The sequence below is a fragment of the Limanda limanda genome, chromosome 16, assembly GCF_963576545.1.
Source record: "Limanda limanda chromosome 16, fLimLim1.1, whole genome shotgun sequence".
NCBI classification, from domain to species: domain Eukaryota; kingdom Metazoa; phylum Chordata; class Actinopteri; order Pleuronectiformes; family Pleuronectidae; genus Limanda; species Limanda limanda.
This window is the reverse complement of record NC_083651.1, coordinates 571,588-589,807: the sequence shown is the minus strand read 5'-3', so window position 1 is coordinate 589,807 and position 18,220 is coordinate 571,588. Positions and strand designations below refer to the sequence as shown.

The 18,220-nt window shown below is 47.3% G+C and overlaps 1 protein-coding gene across 1 annotated transcript in view; it reads right to left on the bottom strand.

Moving 5' to 3' along the window:
* LOC133021930 (titin-like) overlaps positions 1–16,935 on the bottom strand; it is a 179,775-nt gene extending 162,840 nt beyond the window's left edge. The window contains exons 1-27 of the mRNA XM_061088939.1: positions 16,845–16,935; positions 16,315–16,518; positions 13,625–13,912; positions 13,414–13,496; positions 13,042–13,256; positions 12,877–12,960; positions 11,680–11,875; positions 9,792–9,851; positions 9,273–9,531; positions 9,037–9,103; positions 8,739–8,936; positions 7,712–7,854; positions 7,447–7,595; positions 7,138–7,365; positions 6,494–6,735; positions 6,082–6,302; positions 5,831–5,995; positions 5,566–5,734; positions 3,753–5,449; positions 3,386–3,667; positions 3,036–3,302; positions 2,673–2,945; positions 2,319–2,582; positions 1,981–2,241; positions 1,608–1,868; positions 936–1,199; positions 242–502 (exon numbers count right to left, since the gene is read on the bottom strand). Coding sequence (XP_060944922.1) covers positions 242–502; positions 936–1,199; positions 1,608–1,868; positions 1,981–2,241; positions 2,319–2,582; positions 2,673–2,945; positions 3,036–3,302; positions 3,386–3,667; positions 3,753–5,449; positions 5,566–5,734; positions 5,831–5,995; positions 6,082–6,302; positions 6,494–6,735; positions 7,138–7,365; positions 7,447–7,595; positions 7,712–7,854; positions 8,739–8,936; positions 9,037–9,103; positions 9,273–9,531; positions 9,792–9,851; positions 11,680–11,875; positions 12,877–12,960; positions 13,042–13,256; positions 13,414–13,496; positions 13,625–13,912; positions 16,315–16,518; positions 16,845–16,935 — 6,892 coding nt within the window. The remainder of the gene's footprint in view (positions 1–241; positions 503–935; positions 1,200–1,607; positions 1,869–1,980; positions 2,242–2,318; positions 2,583–2,672; positions 2,946–3,035; positions 3,303–3,385; positions 3,668–3,752; positions 5,450–5,565; positions 5,735–5,830; positions 5,996–6,081; positions 6,303–6,493; positions 6,736–7,137; positions 7,366–7,446; positions 7,596–7,711; positions 7,855–8,738; positions 8,937–9,036; positions 9,104–9,272; positions 9,532–9,791; positions 9,852–11,679; positions 11,876–12,876; positions 12,961–13,041; positions 13,257–13,413; positions 13,497–13,624; positions 13,913–16,314; positions 16,519–16,844) is intronic.
* Positions 16,936–18,220: the final 1,285 nt, after the last annotated feature.

The window sequence follows — 18,220 nt, the reverse complement described above, 5'->3', positions numbered from 1 at the left end:
TACAGTTGAGCAGCAACTTCCCCATGAATGTATTTTGCACAAATTAGAAAACCTTTCAAAACTTTATAATCTTACTCTCTCGATCATTATTTGTCAAATAAACTTTTCAAACCACAAAAATCAACAAATTAAAAATCTAAACTGAAATTGTAAATGCACAGAACCTCAAAGTCTGTGCATGTTTGAATGTGATGGCAGGTTTCATCATGTAGAAGTAATATTTGATGTTCGGGTCACGTACCTTCCACAGTGAGCGCGGCGCTGCAGGTCAGGTGACCGACCACCGCGCTGTACTCTCCTGCGTCGCTGGGGTTCACGTTCTGCACAATCAGTTTGTGAGCTTTCCTCTCCGACAGAACTTTGCACTTGTTGCTCGACTTGAGCTCCACCCCTTTAAACATCCACCTGACGGGGATGTTGTCATGTGACAGGCTCATCTCGAAGGAGGCGGTGCCGTCCAACAATGATGTCACGTCCTTCATCTTCTTCACAATCTTGATCGCTGCAGAAACAGACAAAAGGCATTAAAAGTTAAAATGAGAAAATGATAAACATTTGAAGCTAATGATATTTGATAGTGTCAATATAATAATGTGCAATGTTATCTGTCAATATGTAAAATGTACACAGGACAGAGCTATAAGGGTTTGAAGGGTATTTTAAAAGTATTCATATTATGGCAGCAGGGTGTTAAAAGAATCAAGGTGATTGTCATGTTTTATTTAAACATAATTTACCCTTCATGGGAAAATGACATAAGAAACATTTAAGTATCAAAATTAGTTAATTTAAAAATCACTTTACCTGCAAATACAATAACTCATATCAATATTTCTTACATCTGTCCATTAATAGTTCATATTTTCTTTCTTCTTTAACAATATTGTAAATATAATATCATAACTAATTCGTAGCAGAACCTCAGTGATACTCACTCTCCACGCCGAGCCTGGCGCTGGCCGACAGTTTCCCCAGTTTGAAGGAGTAGACGCACTCGTCCTGTGCGCTACAGCTCGTGACCTTCAGGCTGTGGACCACGCCCTCCGACCTGATCACGTGCTTCTCGCTGTTCTGCAGCTCCACGCCGTTCTTGATCCACTGGGATCCCTTCACGTCCGGGTGCGTGAGCTCCAGCGTGAACACCGCCTCCTGGGTTTCTGTCACCGTCTGGTTTCTGAGAGTTTTCTTGATCTTCACCGCTAACAGACGGAATACAACCAGATAAAAACTATAAAAACTATAAAGAATACAGAGATGATACAATTGAAGTTGTGCAGTGAGGTTTGTCCTGGTGCATTTTCCTCAATGGTTCATTCAAATTAAAAAGGGTTTATCCTGAAGGGACCAGGATTGAAAGTAGGTGAGTTAAGTTTAATATTATTATCCACTAATCAAAATAAAAGTCATAAACTAAAAATTTGTTACAAAAATGTGACTGGTCTTTTGCCTTTTAGAATCCCTGTTAGCTTCATGCTAACAGTTCAATTTCTCCACTTGGTCCTTTACCTCCTTTACGGATTTTACTCACTGTTTTATTATTATTGAAACACGAAGAAATGAATAAAAACATGAAGACTGAACAAGTGCAGCAAGAAGCGGCTGCTTACCCTCCACCCTGAGGTTGGCGGTGGTTTTGGAGTTGGACACCTGGTAGGTGTACTCCCCGACGTCCTGCGGTCGGGTGATGACGATGATGAGGCGCCTGATGGCTCCTTTCACCTCGCTCACCACATTCTCGTTGAAGTCCACCGGCTGACCCTCCTTCAGCCACTTCCCCTCAGCGTTGGCGTTGGCGACTTCACACTCGAGCTCAGCTGTCTGAGACTCGGCCACTGTCACGTCCTGAAGTGGTCGTGTGATGGCACCACCTGGTGGCAGAACAAGAGGATTACTTTTTGATTCTGAGGCAGCAGGGTGGCGGATGATGCGTCACCAGTAGTTGAGTGAGTAAGGTGGTGACGTCCTCTGGCTGAGACGGACCTGAGACAGAGAGCTTGGCACTGGACGTCTTTTCACCAGCGTGGAACGAGTACTGGCCCTCCTCGTCTTTCATGGCATCGAGGACGGTCAGAGAGTGAGCTTTGCCCTTGGAGACCATCTTGTGTTTGGGTCCAGATTTGAGCTGCTGGTTCCTGAACATCCAGACTGGGTCGATGCCAGGGTGAGATACTTCCACGTTGAAGGTGACGTTCTGGGACTCAGAGCAGACTTTGTCCTCCATGTGCTTCACAATCTGAACCTCTGTAATAACAGCAACATGGTTGGTACAGGAAGGTGGAAATTCAACTATGACCAGAGGAAAATGGAATCACTCTTACGTTCGACAGTTAGCTTGCAGCTGGTGTCGACTTTGCCGACCACCAGTTTGTAGTGTCCCTGATCCGAGGCGTAGGTCCGGCTGAAGACCAGACGCTGCTTGGCTCCCTTGGACACCATCTGGATTCTGTCGCTAGGAGTCAGCAGTTTGTCGTTGTGGAACCATTTGACTGAGCTTATATCTTGAGCAGAGATCTTGGCCTCCAAAACAGCTTTGGTGCCCTCAATGGAGGACATGTCCTTCAGAGGCACCACAATGTCAATGGCTGTGATCAGAGACGAAAAATTATGATTAGAGACGTTCAAAGAGATGATTACGATTGGATATAACTTCTTACACCAATTCTGACTCTTACTTTGGACACTGAGTTTGCCTGAGGTTGAGATGTCTTGGGCAGGAACCAAGAAAGAGTAGGAGGCAGCATCTTCTCTGCTGACGTTCTCCACCAGCAGCTTGTGAACCAGTTTGTCGATGACAATGTGGATGCGGTCTGAAGCAGAAATGGCCTGGCCGTTCTTCATCCAGGTTCCCTCAACATTCTCCTGGGAGAACCTCACCTCCAGCTGAGCGATGTCACCCTCACACACTGTGAGGTCGGTCAATGGCTGCATCAGGGTTACTGGGCGCACTGGTTGTGGAGACACATCATTACATTCACATTATACAACCATTACAAATCACGAGGGAAAAGACAAAGGTTGGGTTGAACTTCTCTTACATTTCATCTTCAGTGAGGCGCTGGTCTTCAGATCTCCACATACGAAGGTGTATTTTCCCTGGTCCTCTCTTTTGACATCCTTGACAGACAAGGTGTGTCTCCCTCGGCGGGAGGACATTATGTATTTACTGCCGGAAGAGAGCTCCTTGTCTTTGAAGAACCAGCTGCCTTCAGCGTCCTCACGAGAAAGCTCAACCTCAAACTCTCCAGCGTAGGTCTCTGGTACCTCAATGTTCTCCAAGTGTTTGATGAGCTCCAGGGCAGCGCCTGGACAAAAACAACATCAAGAGCTATTATCTACCAAACCACCCAAATAAGAGCAGGTAAGACGACAGATGGGAAGAGGTTACCTTCAACATTGAGTCTGGCACTCGTCCTGATGTTCTCATCATCTATTATCACACAAGCGTATTCGGCATCATCCCTCATTTCCACCATCAGCACAGACAGGAAGTGAACCTTCCTGTCCGAGTGCATTCTGTACTTGTCTCCGGAGACGATCTCCATGTTGTTCTTCAGCCACTTGACTTTAACAAAAGGCTCATTGGTTTCACACTCGAAGGTGACCGTGGTGTCCTTCTCATTGGCACTGGTGTCTGTCAGGTTTTGGGTAAAGGTAATCGCCACCTTGGCTGGAAAGAGAAAACATTTGATATTGTTGCAATAAAGTAAAGAAAATGTCAAAGTTATGGAAGAAGTATGAAGTGGTATAATTACCTTGCACAAGCAGAAACGCATGGCTTGAAGATTCCCCAGCAACATTCATGGCTTTAACCATGACGCTGGCAGAATCCTCGACTGTGACGTCTCTGATCACCAGTTCACACACTTGATCCTCAGGCCAGTACCAGTAAACACGGTCTGACTTCTCCAGCTGAACACCGTTCTTGAACCACTGGCACTCAGGTTCTGGTCTGCCCACGACTCTGAGTCGGAAGCGAACCTCATCCATCGGAGCAACGGTCTTGCTGGCGATGCGTTCCAGGATCCTGGGAGCCTCCATGCTAGGGGAGAGCTGGACCCTGTCTGGTTTGAATGTGGGGATGGTGACTGTGCCCTGTTCCTCCAGCCTCCTCCTCTCAGCCTCCTCCTTCTCTTTCAAGTGATGAAGCAAGTCATCCTTGGTCTTCTTCAGTAGATCCTCATAAGACTCGTCTCTCCTACGAGACTTAAACTCCACAGCAGAGATGGACTCGTAGAAACCTTCCTCTGTCCTACGCTTGAACTTACATTTCAGTTCGTCGGATTCTTCTGAGGTTTTCTCGTGGGTGACTCTCTGTGTCTTACGAAGCTTAACAACTTCCCTGTCCTGTGCAGCGTCAGCAGGTTGGTCAACCTTCATAACATCAAATCCAATTCTTCCAGGTTCATGTGACGCCTCGGCAGCCTTCTGTTCCGGAGCACGACGCAGGACCGATCTAAAGTCCTCTTTCTGTTGGATTTCCAGCTTCACTGTGTGCTCAGTTGTTCCCAAAGGATTGTCTCCAACCACCCTGACCTCTCCTGAGTCATAGGACTTGACGTCAACAATCTCCAAATAGTAAATACCATCATAACAAAGTCTGTATCGCTTGCTTTTGCGGATAAGTTGTCCATTGAGGTACCAGTTGACTTTGGGCGCTGGATAACCGGTCACCCTGCAACGGAATCGAGCAATGTCGCCTTCAAGCACTCTGGCTGGTTCAGGAAGGAGAACGATTTCAGGTTTGGACTTTTCATATTCGTCGTCAGCACTAACTCCATAGGGTCCTCCCTGGTGAGCTTGGCGCTCCATCTCATCCATTCTGTAAGCTCCCTTCCTGCCTTCAGGAAGCTGACTCTCCTCAACAAGACCCTTCTCATCCTTGACAATCAGGGTGGCCGAGGTCTGGTCCACTCCGAACTTGTTTGTGGCTCTGCAAGTGATGACACCGCTGTCTCTAGCGTAAGCAGCTTCATAGTCAAGGCTGCAGTAGCCAAACTCATTGACCATGCGCAGCCTGTTAGCAGCATCCAGGGGTTTGCCATCGTGCAGCCACTCCACTACCATGATGGGGTCACCAATAGGGGTCAGTCTGCACTCAAAATGAGCGGGACCGAAACGCTTCATTCTGATAGAGGTCAGCTTTTTCTTGAACAGTGGTTTCTGCTGCTTCTCTTTGTCGTAGAGGTCGCCCTCCTCCCACTGCTCCTGACCATATCGCAGATGAAGGGGCTCCAGCTCCGGAGGAGCAATCTCCTTGGCCTTGTAGGTTCCTTTGGTAATAATGAGCCTCCTCTCAGCTTGAGGGGCAGTGAAGTCCACCTCCACATTGACTCTGCAGCGGGTGGTGTCTCTACCAGCCTTGTTGATGGCTGTCGCTGTGTACCAGGCGCTGTCTGTGCCTGAAGCTGATGGGATCTGGATTTTGGCCTCTCCCTTAGTACCATCGATCCTGAAATACGTAATCATTCAAATATATTGATCAGGACATTTATTCACTACTCCAGTTTTACATGGCAGTTTTAACCTATTAGAAAATTATTCACGGGTAAAATTGAAGCTACATACTTGATATGTGGGTGCTTGTGCGGTGAGACGATGTCACTGTTTTTCAGCCAGACGATATCAGGCAGAGGGTTTCCCATGGCTTTAACAGCCAGTTCCACCAGAGTGCCTTGTTTCACTGTGATGTTCTTCAGCTTGTTGACAAACTGAGGGCGAGCGAGACTTTCTCGAGCTGTGGACGGTGAAATAAGACAGAACAGGATGGATTAACAGATACTTCCTTCAAAGCTGAAAGATCCGTATGATAAATTCCGGGAAGCAGACTTACCCTCAACAGTCAGAGTTACAGAAACAGAAGTTCGTCCAGCTCTGTTCTGAGCGATGACCGTCCATTCTCCAGAGTCTTGTGGCATGGCCGGGACAATGATCAGCGACTGGATACCGTCTTCTTTGACAACGATCTTGTGGGTGTAGTCATTAACCACTTGTTGTCCTGGGGAAAATAGAAATGGTTTTACAAAAGGCAAAAGTAACAGATAAAGGTGAATTTCTGGAAAATGTTAAATATGTTTTACTCACCATTGTGGAACCAGTAGGTCTCGGGCATGGGCCTGCCAACAACCTTCAAGTCATATCTGGCAGTTTGTCCCTCGGAGCATTTTATTGAGGTCGGTTTCATGACAAACACGGGTTTGTAGAGTCTTTCCAGTTGAGCCTCATCTGTCTCATCCAGACGGCGAGCGGGCGAACGGCTGGGAGAGCGACCCGGCGAGCGGCTCATGGACCGAGGAGAGGTGGACCTGAGGACCAGACTTCAGTTTGAAATGTGTTGACAGGAGTCGGATTTATAGTGAATATGTATTTCTGGAGCCAGTAGGAACTAATACATACTTAAATCACTTTTTAAAATCAGTAAGTATTCTGGTGTCCACCAGCTCCTGTGGAAAAGATCTGTCTCTTTAGCTGCTAACGCTCAAAGGTCCAGACGTACCTGATCCTCTGCATGGCTGGCTGTGGTGTGTATCTCTGAGGTGTGACAGCTCCGGACGGCTCCACATAGAGTTTCCCAGAGCTGACGGCGTTTCCCTTCATGTTGGCGGCGAAGGCGGTGTACACGCCCTCGTCCTCAGGCAGCACCACCGGCAGGCGCAGGCTGGCTCGCCCGTCCTGAAGAACCTCCATCTGGTAGCGGCCACCAGGCCGGATGCGCTGGCCGTCTTTGTACCAAACGATCTGGGAAACGACAAAGGATAATTTGATATACCATCTTAACTTCTGTGGTAATTGATCAGGTACCATGTAGGTTTTTAAACGTTTCTTAGTAAAATCATCGTCTCTAAACATAAAGAAATCCCACTTGCACCCAGTTGAGAGGAGCCTTCTAGACTGTGATTATTAATCTGCAAAATCAGTTTTCGGCATGGCCACTATGTGCAAATCATTTTTTTACTGAGTGTACCATTAAGATTAAGCATAAATTATATGGAGTCTAAAATCATCTAAAAATGTAAAAATGTCAGTGGAGGAAACCTGCAGCAACATTAGTAACTTTAAGTGAGATCCACAAAGGCAGAAAACTGCAAATATCAGACAATAACAACACTGCTCGTTGTTGCACCACATTCTGCGCCGCACCTTGGGCAGTGGCGTTCCAGACATCTTGCAGTGGAAGGTGACGCCCATGGCCTCCACGATTCTGTAGTTTTTGACGGGCGTGTCGAAGGCCGGCAGCATCGCTTCCCTCTCGTCCACAGTCACCATCATCTCTCCCTCCTCCGTCACCAGCTCACTGTAGGTGATCCTCATGATACGCAATTCAATCTCGTGAATAATCCTCTCTTCAAAGGCTGAAACGAGGAATTCCTGCAGAAACACGTTGAACATTAGGACCAGCTGGTGTGACCCTTCTGTTGTGATCACTCTGAAGGTTTAGAGAGAACCTACTGTCTCTGAGACGAAGCTCATGGGGGTCGTCACTCTCCTCTGTTCCATCTCGTACTGACTCACGACCACAGAGGGCTCCTGCACCACTGTCCTTGTCACTTCAGTTTTATATGTCACGTCAAGCTGCTTCATATAAGCGTCATATTCCTCTGTAAAAATAGATGATGAAAACACTGAGCCCCTGGTCCAACAAAGATTCTGTTAATTCAAATTCATTTTTCAGGAAATCATAAATCCCTGGATGGAGAGAAGAAGACGCTCATACCTTCCTCCAGCAGAGTGGCGGAGGCTGAGGCTTCTCCATGAGCATTCTTGGCAAAGATGGAGTATTCTCCAGCATCATCAGCAAAGGTCATGGAGATCTCCAGTCTGCATTCTCCAGTCTCCTTCTTGTAGGCGACTTTGTATCTGATGGGAAAATTCAAAACAACAGTTGTGATCAGGAAACATCAGAGAGAAGACATCTTGGGTGGATTTGATTTGTCTGTCGTTGCTCTGGCGAATAAAATAATAATATATTTTGTTTTTTAAATTAGCACAGACATCCCACATAGCTAATGACCTAATATTACCAGAACCGACACTAACTTATCACCACATGACAAAATTGAAAGTTTCACCCACATCGAAAGACGTGAAAGTTGAGCTGCCATCTGACAAAGTGTTTAGCAGTCAGGATGTTAGCTGCATGCTAACATCATGTCATGTTTGAGTCCGATCTTTGTCTCAGTCTCACAGAATGAATTTCACTAACAATATGAACTAATGACAAACAGCAAAATAGAGGACAGCAGAAACGTTGTAGCTTTCCCTTTAGCTACTTAGCAAACATCAAATCATATCATATCTTTATGTTAGCTCACATGAACATGAAGCTCCTTCAAAACCAAACTATTAGAAACAATTCTTAGCTAATGTCGCTAAACTAAACTTTATTTGCCAGTTTTATCTAAATGCAACTAACAATCATTTATTAACAGAAGAAAAAATGATCTTGTTAGTGAAGCTGAAACCAAAAATTAGCAGTTTTCTTTTTAAAAAACAAATAAATTAATTGATTCTCCACAAATGTGCTAATTAACATGCAGCTGATCAATCAACTGACTAATCACAGCAGCTTTGTTCTGAATTACTTGATGTTTATCCTGTAAACTTTAGTTCTTTTTAATGATCTGTTTTAAAACTGACATGAAACCCCCAGGCCTCAGTCACGTGACCCAACGTGAGCTGGAGCCTGGTGCTGCCCGGGTTCTGACAGGTCCCCGTGGCGTGCCAGGCCCGGCGCTCTGTACCTGTATCCGGTGGTGAGCGGCACGCCGCTCTTCTTCCAGATGATGTGAGGTTTGGGGTTTCCTCCCACTTGACACTGGAACACGACGCTTCCTCCCTCCTCCAGCTTCTGGACGCTGGGCTTCTGGATGAAGAAGGGAGCAGCGGACTCTCCTGTCGTCACCTCTGCCACCATCTGTTCCTTCGTCTCCACGGCAACACTGAGGAGAAGAAACAGCTCCGTCACAATCTACACCTGTGGACACTCAACAGGAACATTACTGTGATCTTATGATATATGTAGATATGATTCATACTCACATTTTCTCTTGTGTGATTTCTATTTCAGACACAGCCGTCTCCTCTCTACTCTCGACTTCTTCAGACACTAAAACAGAGTAAATGTTGTTAACTTTATAAAACCTGAATGTAGCCTCCAAAATGAAAATTGATAATCAATTCAGACTTGAGTCGATCTCGGTCAAAAGAGACATTTCATGTTTCTCCACTCCTCAGTAAGAGATATGAGCTGACACAGTTCTGAGGGGGGGTGTTACCTTGGACGAGCAGGTAGCAGGAGGTGCTGACGGTGCCCGCCTCGCTGGTGGCGGTGCAGGTGAAGCGGCCGCTGTCTTCAGCGAACGCCTCGCGGATCACCAGCCGGGCGAAGCCGCTCTCGTAGCTGATCTGGAAATCGATGGAGCACTCCATCTTGTAGTCCTCTCTGAACCACAGGATGACCGGGGCCGGCTGGCCGCTGATCTGACACTCCAGGGTCACGGACTCGCCCTCGGTCACCGTCACGTTCTTCAGACCCTGAACACAAGTCAACGCCACACAGCGACTCGTCAGACACGTGGTCGGATCGTTCAGCTCAGTTAAAGCACAAATGGAAAATGTAATTAACATTAAAAGTAGAGTGATCATTTGATCAGGTGATCATTTGAAATGCTACAGACGCATCACTTTCAACATCAAGAACATAACCACGCTGATTGACAGTAGTTTTATTTTGCAGGAAGTGGACAGGAAGTGGACAGGAAGTGGACAGGAAGTGGACAGCGAAGCGTACTTACAGCAACAAGGGCCGGGGGGGCGACGGGCTCCTGGGCGATGGCGGGCACCGCGGCCGCCTCCTGAGGAGAAACAACAACACGAGTCAGACGCCATGAAACCAGGAAGCGTTCGTCCACCCACACATTCTGTGAATATGAAGGGGGGGGGGGAGGGGTTAAAACCCTGCTGAGGATGGAGGGGTCAACAGGTGAAGACAGGAAGAAGAGGAAAAGGATTCTTCATGAGGGCAGCGTGTGATTGGCTGGTGGGGGGGGGGTGGGGGGGGAGGCACAGGTGACGGTCCACACTGGGTTAAAATGGAGGAAGTGAAGGGGGGGTGACATCAGGGGGGGGCGACAGACCAACCTGAGGCTCCCATTCCTCAAACTCCTCCTCGCCGACTGCGTAAGCCCCGCCCACCTCAACCTGACTGTGAAATCGGACATCTTTGAAGGGCGGGGGGAGGGGCTCCGATGGCACTCGCACCTCCAGCGCCCTGCGAGCCGGACTGGGAGACTTGACGGGCTTGATGACGTGTCTGGGGGGGGGGTGGGAGGACAGCTCTTTCCGCAGCGCGGTGATGGCGGAGCCGGCGATGGACACCTGAACGACAACAGCATCAACCATCGTCACAAACACACCGATGTTCACGAGGAAAGGGGAGGAGTCATGTTGAGTTAGTCGCAGCAGGTCGTCCACACACGTCTGGAACCGTACGGCCACGCCCCCTGGCACGCCCCCTTCTACACCGTTATGACAGTAACATTATAAATGTGACGTCTGATGTTTTCTAATTAATCTAGTTTCAATATCTTATACAATCCTTTTAATTCGGTTTATATTGTGTATATCTATTTTCATATTCCCTTTAATGTATAATGTATCTTCATCACTTTCCAGGTGTTTGTGGTTTTTCTTTCTCTAAACGAGACGTGAAAGTTAGAATTCTCTGAGTGCGTCCCTCAGGACGTGAGAGTGGACAGTGAGTGGACGTCCTGTCCCTCAGAGCGGACGCTGGGACGCTGCTGGGACGGGAGGAACACGATGGGAGGTTTAGGATGAGGTGAGTTGTGAGGAGCAACACAAACCCGTGTGTGTTAAGGATGAAATGGAGGATTCTGAGAGGCGGCGTGGGCGGGCCGGCGGCGCCGCTCCTTACCTCACGGCTCTGCTCAGGTTTGGGGACAGAAACTTTAGAAACTGTGAAATGAGGAACTGGGGCCGGGGACACACCGGTGTCCACCAGGGGGCAGATTTCTGTTGTTATCTGAATCTAGAGCAACAACAGAGTTGATTGATGGTTAATGAGCTGAGACTCTGATCAGCATTAATATCAGATATGAAGAAACCAGTTGGCTGCTCGGACCTGTGACACCTGGAGCTGCTCGGACGTCACGGTGGCGGCCGGCGGCGCCGCAGCAGCCGCTGGTTTCACTAAGACTGTTTGTTTCTCTGCAACCGCCTGTTGCTTCGTCTTCACCTCGACTGCCTCCTCCTCCTTCTCCTCCTCCTTCTCCTCCTTCTCCTTCTTCTCCTCCTTCTCCTCCTCCTCCTCTTCAGCCTGACCGCCCTCGCCATGCACTGGCTGGCGGACACGAGCGAGGTCAACGGCGGCCACCACCGTGGCCACCGCCCCAGCTTTGTTCCCTCCCTCAGCCTGAGGACACATCAAGCAGCACATAGATCTCAGGACGTCCATGGACAGCGAGGACACACTCGAACACAGAAACCCAGTGATTATTGAAGAAACAATCAGCAGCTCTGTCGCCATGACGACAGCATCACAACATCAGAGCAGAAACAGATGTTCAGGGACAGCAGCTGTTTTCTGATCAGGAAAGAAAAAGTGAAACCTGATCGAACCAAAGAGCAGTCGTGTCCGAGCTGCTGCTTCAGACTCCAGCTCACCTCTCCGGTGACCTGCTGCTCCCAGTGCTTCTCCATGTGCAGCTGGGCGGCGCTGCTGGCGCTGCTCTTACTGGTCATACTGGTCATACTGGTCATACTGGTCATACTGGTCCTACTGGTCCTACTGCTCATACTGGCGTAGGCAGCCTCGGACGCATAGCCCCCTTGTTTCCAGGGAGGCAGGACCTCTGCAGCGCTGGCCAACTAAGAGAAGAGGCACAGAAAGGTAGTCAGTGTATGTGTCTGTCCAAGCAGCAGGGGGAGCTGTTGTTCCCGTCAGGTGACATCGAAGCACTGCAGAAGAAGAGATGACAGGAAGAAGAAGCACCAGTCCAAAGACAGAGGGTGAAAACAGGGTGGGACATGTTCCTGAAACAGGATCTGATGGTTTTAACTTGTTCAAGTTTAGATTTGACCTCAATAGGCGTAAACAGTTTTATATTTTTTAGAATTTTTATGTGGAGAGGACAGAGAAAGCGGCAAAGGGGGGCAGACCGAGTGTGGGAAGAGCTGCAGCACAGGGCCGCGGGTGGGAATCGAACCCGGGCCGCTCCAGCTGAGCTCCAAGCGTCAACATCTTTACAGATTTGAAACCTTATGTTTGTTTGAAGCCGGCGGCGGCTGCAGGACGTTCAGGCTCAGAGTCCACAGGCGTCGTGTCTGGACAGGAAATAGATTTAAGAGACCACGCCCCTACTTATATTACTATCAATTAAGAGAAATGCCAAAGAAGCATAATGAGGAGATTTGAGTCAAGCCTTCTTAATGACCCCTCATTTAAAAAACAGATGAGTATTGAAATCCAAAGGGGATTAGATCAAAGAAAATGATAATGGAGAGACGTCGGTCCAATGTTCTGATAACAGCCAGAGCTCCTGAGATCTGAGAAGCAGCTGAAGCTTCAGGAGGACGGACATTCAAAGACATTACAACACAGAACATTAGGAATGAATTCAACATAATATTTACACAAGAAACTGAAGCTAAGAAAAGACACGAGAACGGCTCTAAATTCACACAGTTTCTGCCAAGAAAGTTCAATACGTAGAATATGAGACTTCCAAAAAGATACGATAGAAAACAAACGAGATCAGATTCAAGCATTTGAATAGAAGACGGAGACGGAGGAGACGTGGTTATTAGTTCGAGGAGGATTTGTTCGGACACGGATGTTTGGGGTGTGAACACGTGATTAACGCTCTCACCTGTTTCCGGGTCATTAAGGGCGACTTGACGGGTCTGATGGGGGAGACGGACAGGCGGGCCGATGGAGACATGGATCTGCAGACAACACAAAGAGCGTTGGTCAGACCTGAACTCGTCTTCATCAACACGTGTCTCACTCCGCAGCCACGCCCCTACCTGACCGCTGTGGGCGTCGGCCCCTTCACGTGTCGGATTGGTGAAGGCGACTGCTGACGTCCTCCTGTCACCTTGGAAACCAGGGACGGCGGGGACCTGGAGGTCGGTTTCGGGGGAACCCGTGGGGGGGTATTGTGAGTCAAATGCTGAGTCATCATTCCTCCTTCAACGTGCATCTCCATCATGGAGGAGGCCTGGAAACTCGCCTCCATCTTCTGAGGAGGAACATACACACACATGCATTTTATATTATATATAAACATTTCTGAAATTGTTTTTGTGTTTTTAGCAAAGATTCTAAAAATCCTGATGAAACCAGTTCATCAAGCAGGATTCACGTGGTGGGAAACCGATGTGGTTGTATTGTCTCACCCTCTGCACTCTGGTCTGGGAAGACGCCATCTGAGATGTGGACACAATCATCTTGGTTTTCGTTGTCGGGACAGCTTCTTCACCTGCAGCACACACACACACACACACACACACACACACACACACACACACACACAGAGGTTCAGGCTGATCTGGATCCAAACCCTTACTCTCCGATACATTTGAAAAGAGTGAAAGCTGAGGTCCTCACCCTGAACCAGCAGCTCAGCAGTGGATGTGGCCCGCCCGCTGCTGTTAGTGGCCGTCACAGAATACGTCCCAGAATCCTCTGGGAAGGCCTCAGCTATGAGCAGACTGTACAGGTCTCCGTCCTGGAGGATCCTGAAGTCGGCAGAGCTCTGGATCTCTGCTCCCTCCCTGTAGAACTTCACCACAGGTGTTGGAATCCCTGTGACTCGGATGTCCAGCCTCACCTGGCTGCCCTGTGTCACTGAGGAGCTCTGCAGCCTCTGCAGGAAGTTGGGCGGAGCCGTCTCCGCTGAGAACACAACACACGACTCGTCAGCCTGGTTTTAATGAGCTTAGCTGTTACGAGAAAAAACTATTTCTTTCAGTGTCCTGGACGTACAAGATTTAAAGAGGAGAAATATGTGTTTATTTACCAAGAGAAAATCGTTATAAAATCCCATAATTATACTTCACTTAAAAACACAAGCAAATGTCGAGAACACAATGATCAAATGAAACTGCAGTAAAATAAGTCTATGGTTACAGAGTAAAAGGTGCAAACTTATAAGGAACAGACACAGTCAGAGGAACACAAGATACACCAGTAACAATCTGGTTTGACCTCCGACCTGAAGCTGGTTTGTTATCATCTTATTGACATGTGGAGTTTTTTAAATCGGGACTTGGTCACGAGATTCTCGCTGGTTCAGCTTCTCCATCACTTCATAATCCAGAGACTCCTCATAAGGAAAGTTATGCTGCAGCAGCTGCATCTCGTTTTATCACTGGATAAAGTAACAGACTTCAACCAGCAGCTGACAGCAGCTAAAATTAGACTGAGACACACAAAGACTGTTTCCAGACACGACTTCGACTCTGAACTTACCTGAGATTTAAATTTATATTATTTACAACAATGTTTCAGGGTCTCACCTGTGAGCAGGAGTTAAACTACCTGAGGTCTCACCTGTGACCAGGAGCTAAACTACCTGAGGTCTCACCTGTGACCAGGAGTTAAACTACCTGAGGTCTCACCTGTGACCAGGAGCTAAACTACCTGAGGTCTTCTCACCTGCGACCAGGAGTTAAACTACCTGAGGTCTCACCTGTGACCAGGAGTTAAACTACCTGAGGTCTCACCTGTGACCAGGAGTTAAACTACCTGAGGTCTCACCTGTGACCAGGAGTTAATCTACCTGAGGTCTTCTCACCTGTGACCAGGAGTTAAACTACCTGAGGTCTCACCTGTGACCAGGAGCTAAACTACCTGAGGTCTCACCTGTGACCAGGAGTTAAACTACCTGAGGTCTCACCTGTGACCAGGAGTTAATCTACCTGAGGTCTTCTCACCTGTGACCAGGAGTTAAACTACCTGAGGTCTTCTCACCTGTGACCAGGAGTTAAACTACCTGAGGTCTCACCTGTGACCAGGAGTTAAACTACCTGAGGTCTCACCTGTGACCAGGAGTTAATCTACCTTAGGTCTTCTCACCTGTGACCAGGAGTTAAACTACCTGAGGTCTCACCTGTGACCAGGAGTTAAACTACCTGAGGTCTCACCTGTGACCAGGAGTTAAACTACCTGAGGTCTTCTCACTTGTGACCAGGAGTTAAACTACCTGAGGTCTCACCTGTGACCAGGAGTTAAACTACCTGAGGTCTTCTCACCTGTGACCAGGAGTTAAACTACCTGAGGTCTTCTCACCTGTGACCAGGAGTTAAACTACCTGAGGTCTCACCTGTGACCAGGAGTTAAACTACCTGAGGTCTCACCTGTGACCAGGAGCTAAACTACCTGAGGTCTCACCTGTGACCAGGAGTTAAACTACCTGAGGTCTCACCTGTGACCAGGAGTTAAACTACCTGAGGTCTCACCTGTGACCAGGAGTTAATCTACCTGAGGTCTCACCTGTGACCAGGAGTTAATCTACCTGAGGTCTTCTCACCTGTGACCAGGAGCTAAACTACCTGAGGTCTCACCTGTGACCAGAAGTTTAAAGGTCTCACCTGTGACCAGGAGTTAAACTACCTGAGGTCTCACCTGTGACCAGGAGTTAATCTACCTGAGGTCTTCTCACTTGTGACCAGGAGTTAAACTACCTGAGGTCTCACCTGTGACCAGGAGTTAATCTACCTGAGGTCTTCTCACTTGTGACCAGGAGTTAATCTACCTGAGGTCTGACCTGTGACCAGGAGTTAAACTACCTGAGGTCTCACCTGTGACCAGGAGTTAAACTACCTGAGGTCTCACCTGTGACCAGGAGTTAAACTACCTGAGGTCTCACCTGGGACCAGGAGTTAAACTACCTGAGGTCTCACCTGTGACCAGGAGTTAATCTACCTGAGGTCTCACCTGTGACCAGGAGTTAAACTACCTGAGGTCTCACCTGTGACCAGGAGTTAATCTACCTGAGGTCTTCTCTCCTGTGACCAGGAGTTAAACTACCTGAGGTTTCACCTGTGACCATGAGCTAAACTACCTGAGGTCTTCTCACCTGTGACCAGGAGTTAAACTACCTGAGGTCTGACCTGTGACCAGGAGTTTAAAGGTCTGACCTGTGACCAGGAGCTAAACTACCTGAGGTCTGACCTGTGACCAGGAGTTTAAAGGTCTCACCTGTGACCAGGAGTTAAACTACCTGAGATCTCACCTGTGACCAGGAGTTAAACTACCTGAGGTCTCACCTGTGACCAGGAGTTTAAAGGTCTCACCTGTGACCAGGAGCTCGGCTGTGCTTGTGGCTTGTCCAGCACCATTGGTGGCTCTGATGGAGAATCTTCCGCTGTGCGCGGCAGTCACGGCGGGGATCGTCAGAACAGCGCGGCCGTCGCTGAACGAGATCTGAACGCCGGGCAGAGCAGCAGCGGAAAGAACCTGGCCATCACGGAACCAGCTCACCTCAGGAACTGGAGAACCTGCAGAGAGAAGAAACGTTGAGAAACGACAGATCTGAGTCACTGGTTAATCCAAGACATTTAGCTTAGCACAAAGACTGGAAGCAGGGGGAAAGTGTTAGCCTAGCTTTATCAAAAGGAAGAACAACAAGAGCAAAGTTTACCTTCATACAAATAAAGCAGTTACACTAAATCAAATATTTTACAATGTTTGATTTTCATATTTGTCCTGGACTCAGCTGGTTCGTTACCAGACATTTATGAAAGATTAAATCAAATCTAAAAGTTTACAGGACATGAATGTTCTGGAATAAAACCAGTCAGTTGAGTGGTGAAGTTTTTCTTACCACTAACGCGAGCCTGGAACGTGGCGGCACTACCCTCTAGTGCCACCACGCTCTGCAGCGGCTGCGTGAATGTCGGCGCCTGTGTTGACATGATGGTCGGCACCCTGCGGCGAGACAAGAGACAAAAGACACACGGTCAAAAACCTACAGCAGACGTCACTAACTCATTCTAATATCATGTTAATGTGAAAGATGATTTAATTAAAGTTTAAAGAAATTCAACCTGAAGAAAGAATTCACGTATTCCAGTTTAATTGAAACTAAAATCTATTTTATTCCCAGAGGATACTTTTACAAATGTATCAACACACAAATGTTCATATACAAAAAACATTTACATATAAATCCACAGTAAAAACCAACATGAACCTCGAAATAAACAGATTTGACTGTTTTCGTCTTAATTTACAGCTGAACTGAAAAATGCAAGAATAACCATGAGATACTTCATCAGGAATAAATCCTCGGAGGTTTTATTCTGAACAAAAACATTTCACAACAGCATTTATCAGAATCACTGACAGAAGAAGAAGAAGAAGCGAGCGGCTGAGAACCTGAGGACTGGAGCTGGGTCAAAGGTCAAAGGTCAAAGGTCAAAGATCCGAGCAATAAAAAACGTTCATGTCTGGAAACTTCCTCCGTCCTATGACATCATGAGCCATGTGACGTCAGCAGCCGCATGTTAATGTTGCTCATGAGACTTCACGATGATGATGTCATCATCCGGGCTCATTATACAACTTTTAACTTGAAACAAAGAATGAAACAAATTCATTCAATTTATTTTTTTAAATGTTTTTTCTATAAATATATTTAAAGAATTAAAAGAAGGCAATTTTTTTTTATATTAAATACTTTTTAAATGTATTCAATACATCTTAAAGATTTGGTCTTATTTCAGATAGAAGAGCATAATACACAACTAATATTTAAAATTGTATTAAATGCTAATATGCTCTCTAGTTATTTGTGTTAAATAAGCCTGAACTGGTCCTTTAAAATGTAAAGAACATATGTTAAGAACTAAATGTGACGCGCGGCTGTTGCCTTGACCTTTGACCTGCTGGGGGGGGGGGGGGGGGCTCCAGGCTCCGCTGGGTCTGGAGATAAAACCAGCGACAGAATACAACACCTGTTTCCCCTCAGACTCCAGAGTCTCAAGAGTTTAAAGGTTCAGTGTGAAGGATGTAGTGACATCTAGTGGTCAAGTGTCATGTTGCAGCCCCCCCACCCCCACCCCCCCATTCTAAACATGACAGAGAACCTGGGGTAGCTTCAGTCGTCATAGAAACTCAAAAAGGTAGTTTGTCCAGTCTGGACCAGAGAGGAACCGCTCCTGATTTGCATGAACAGTATTTAAATATAAAGTATGTTAT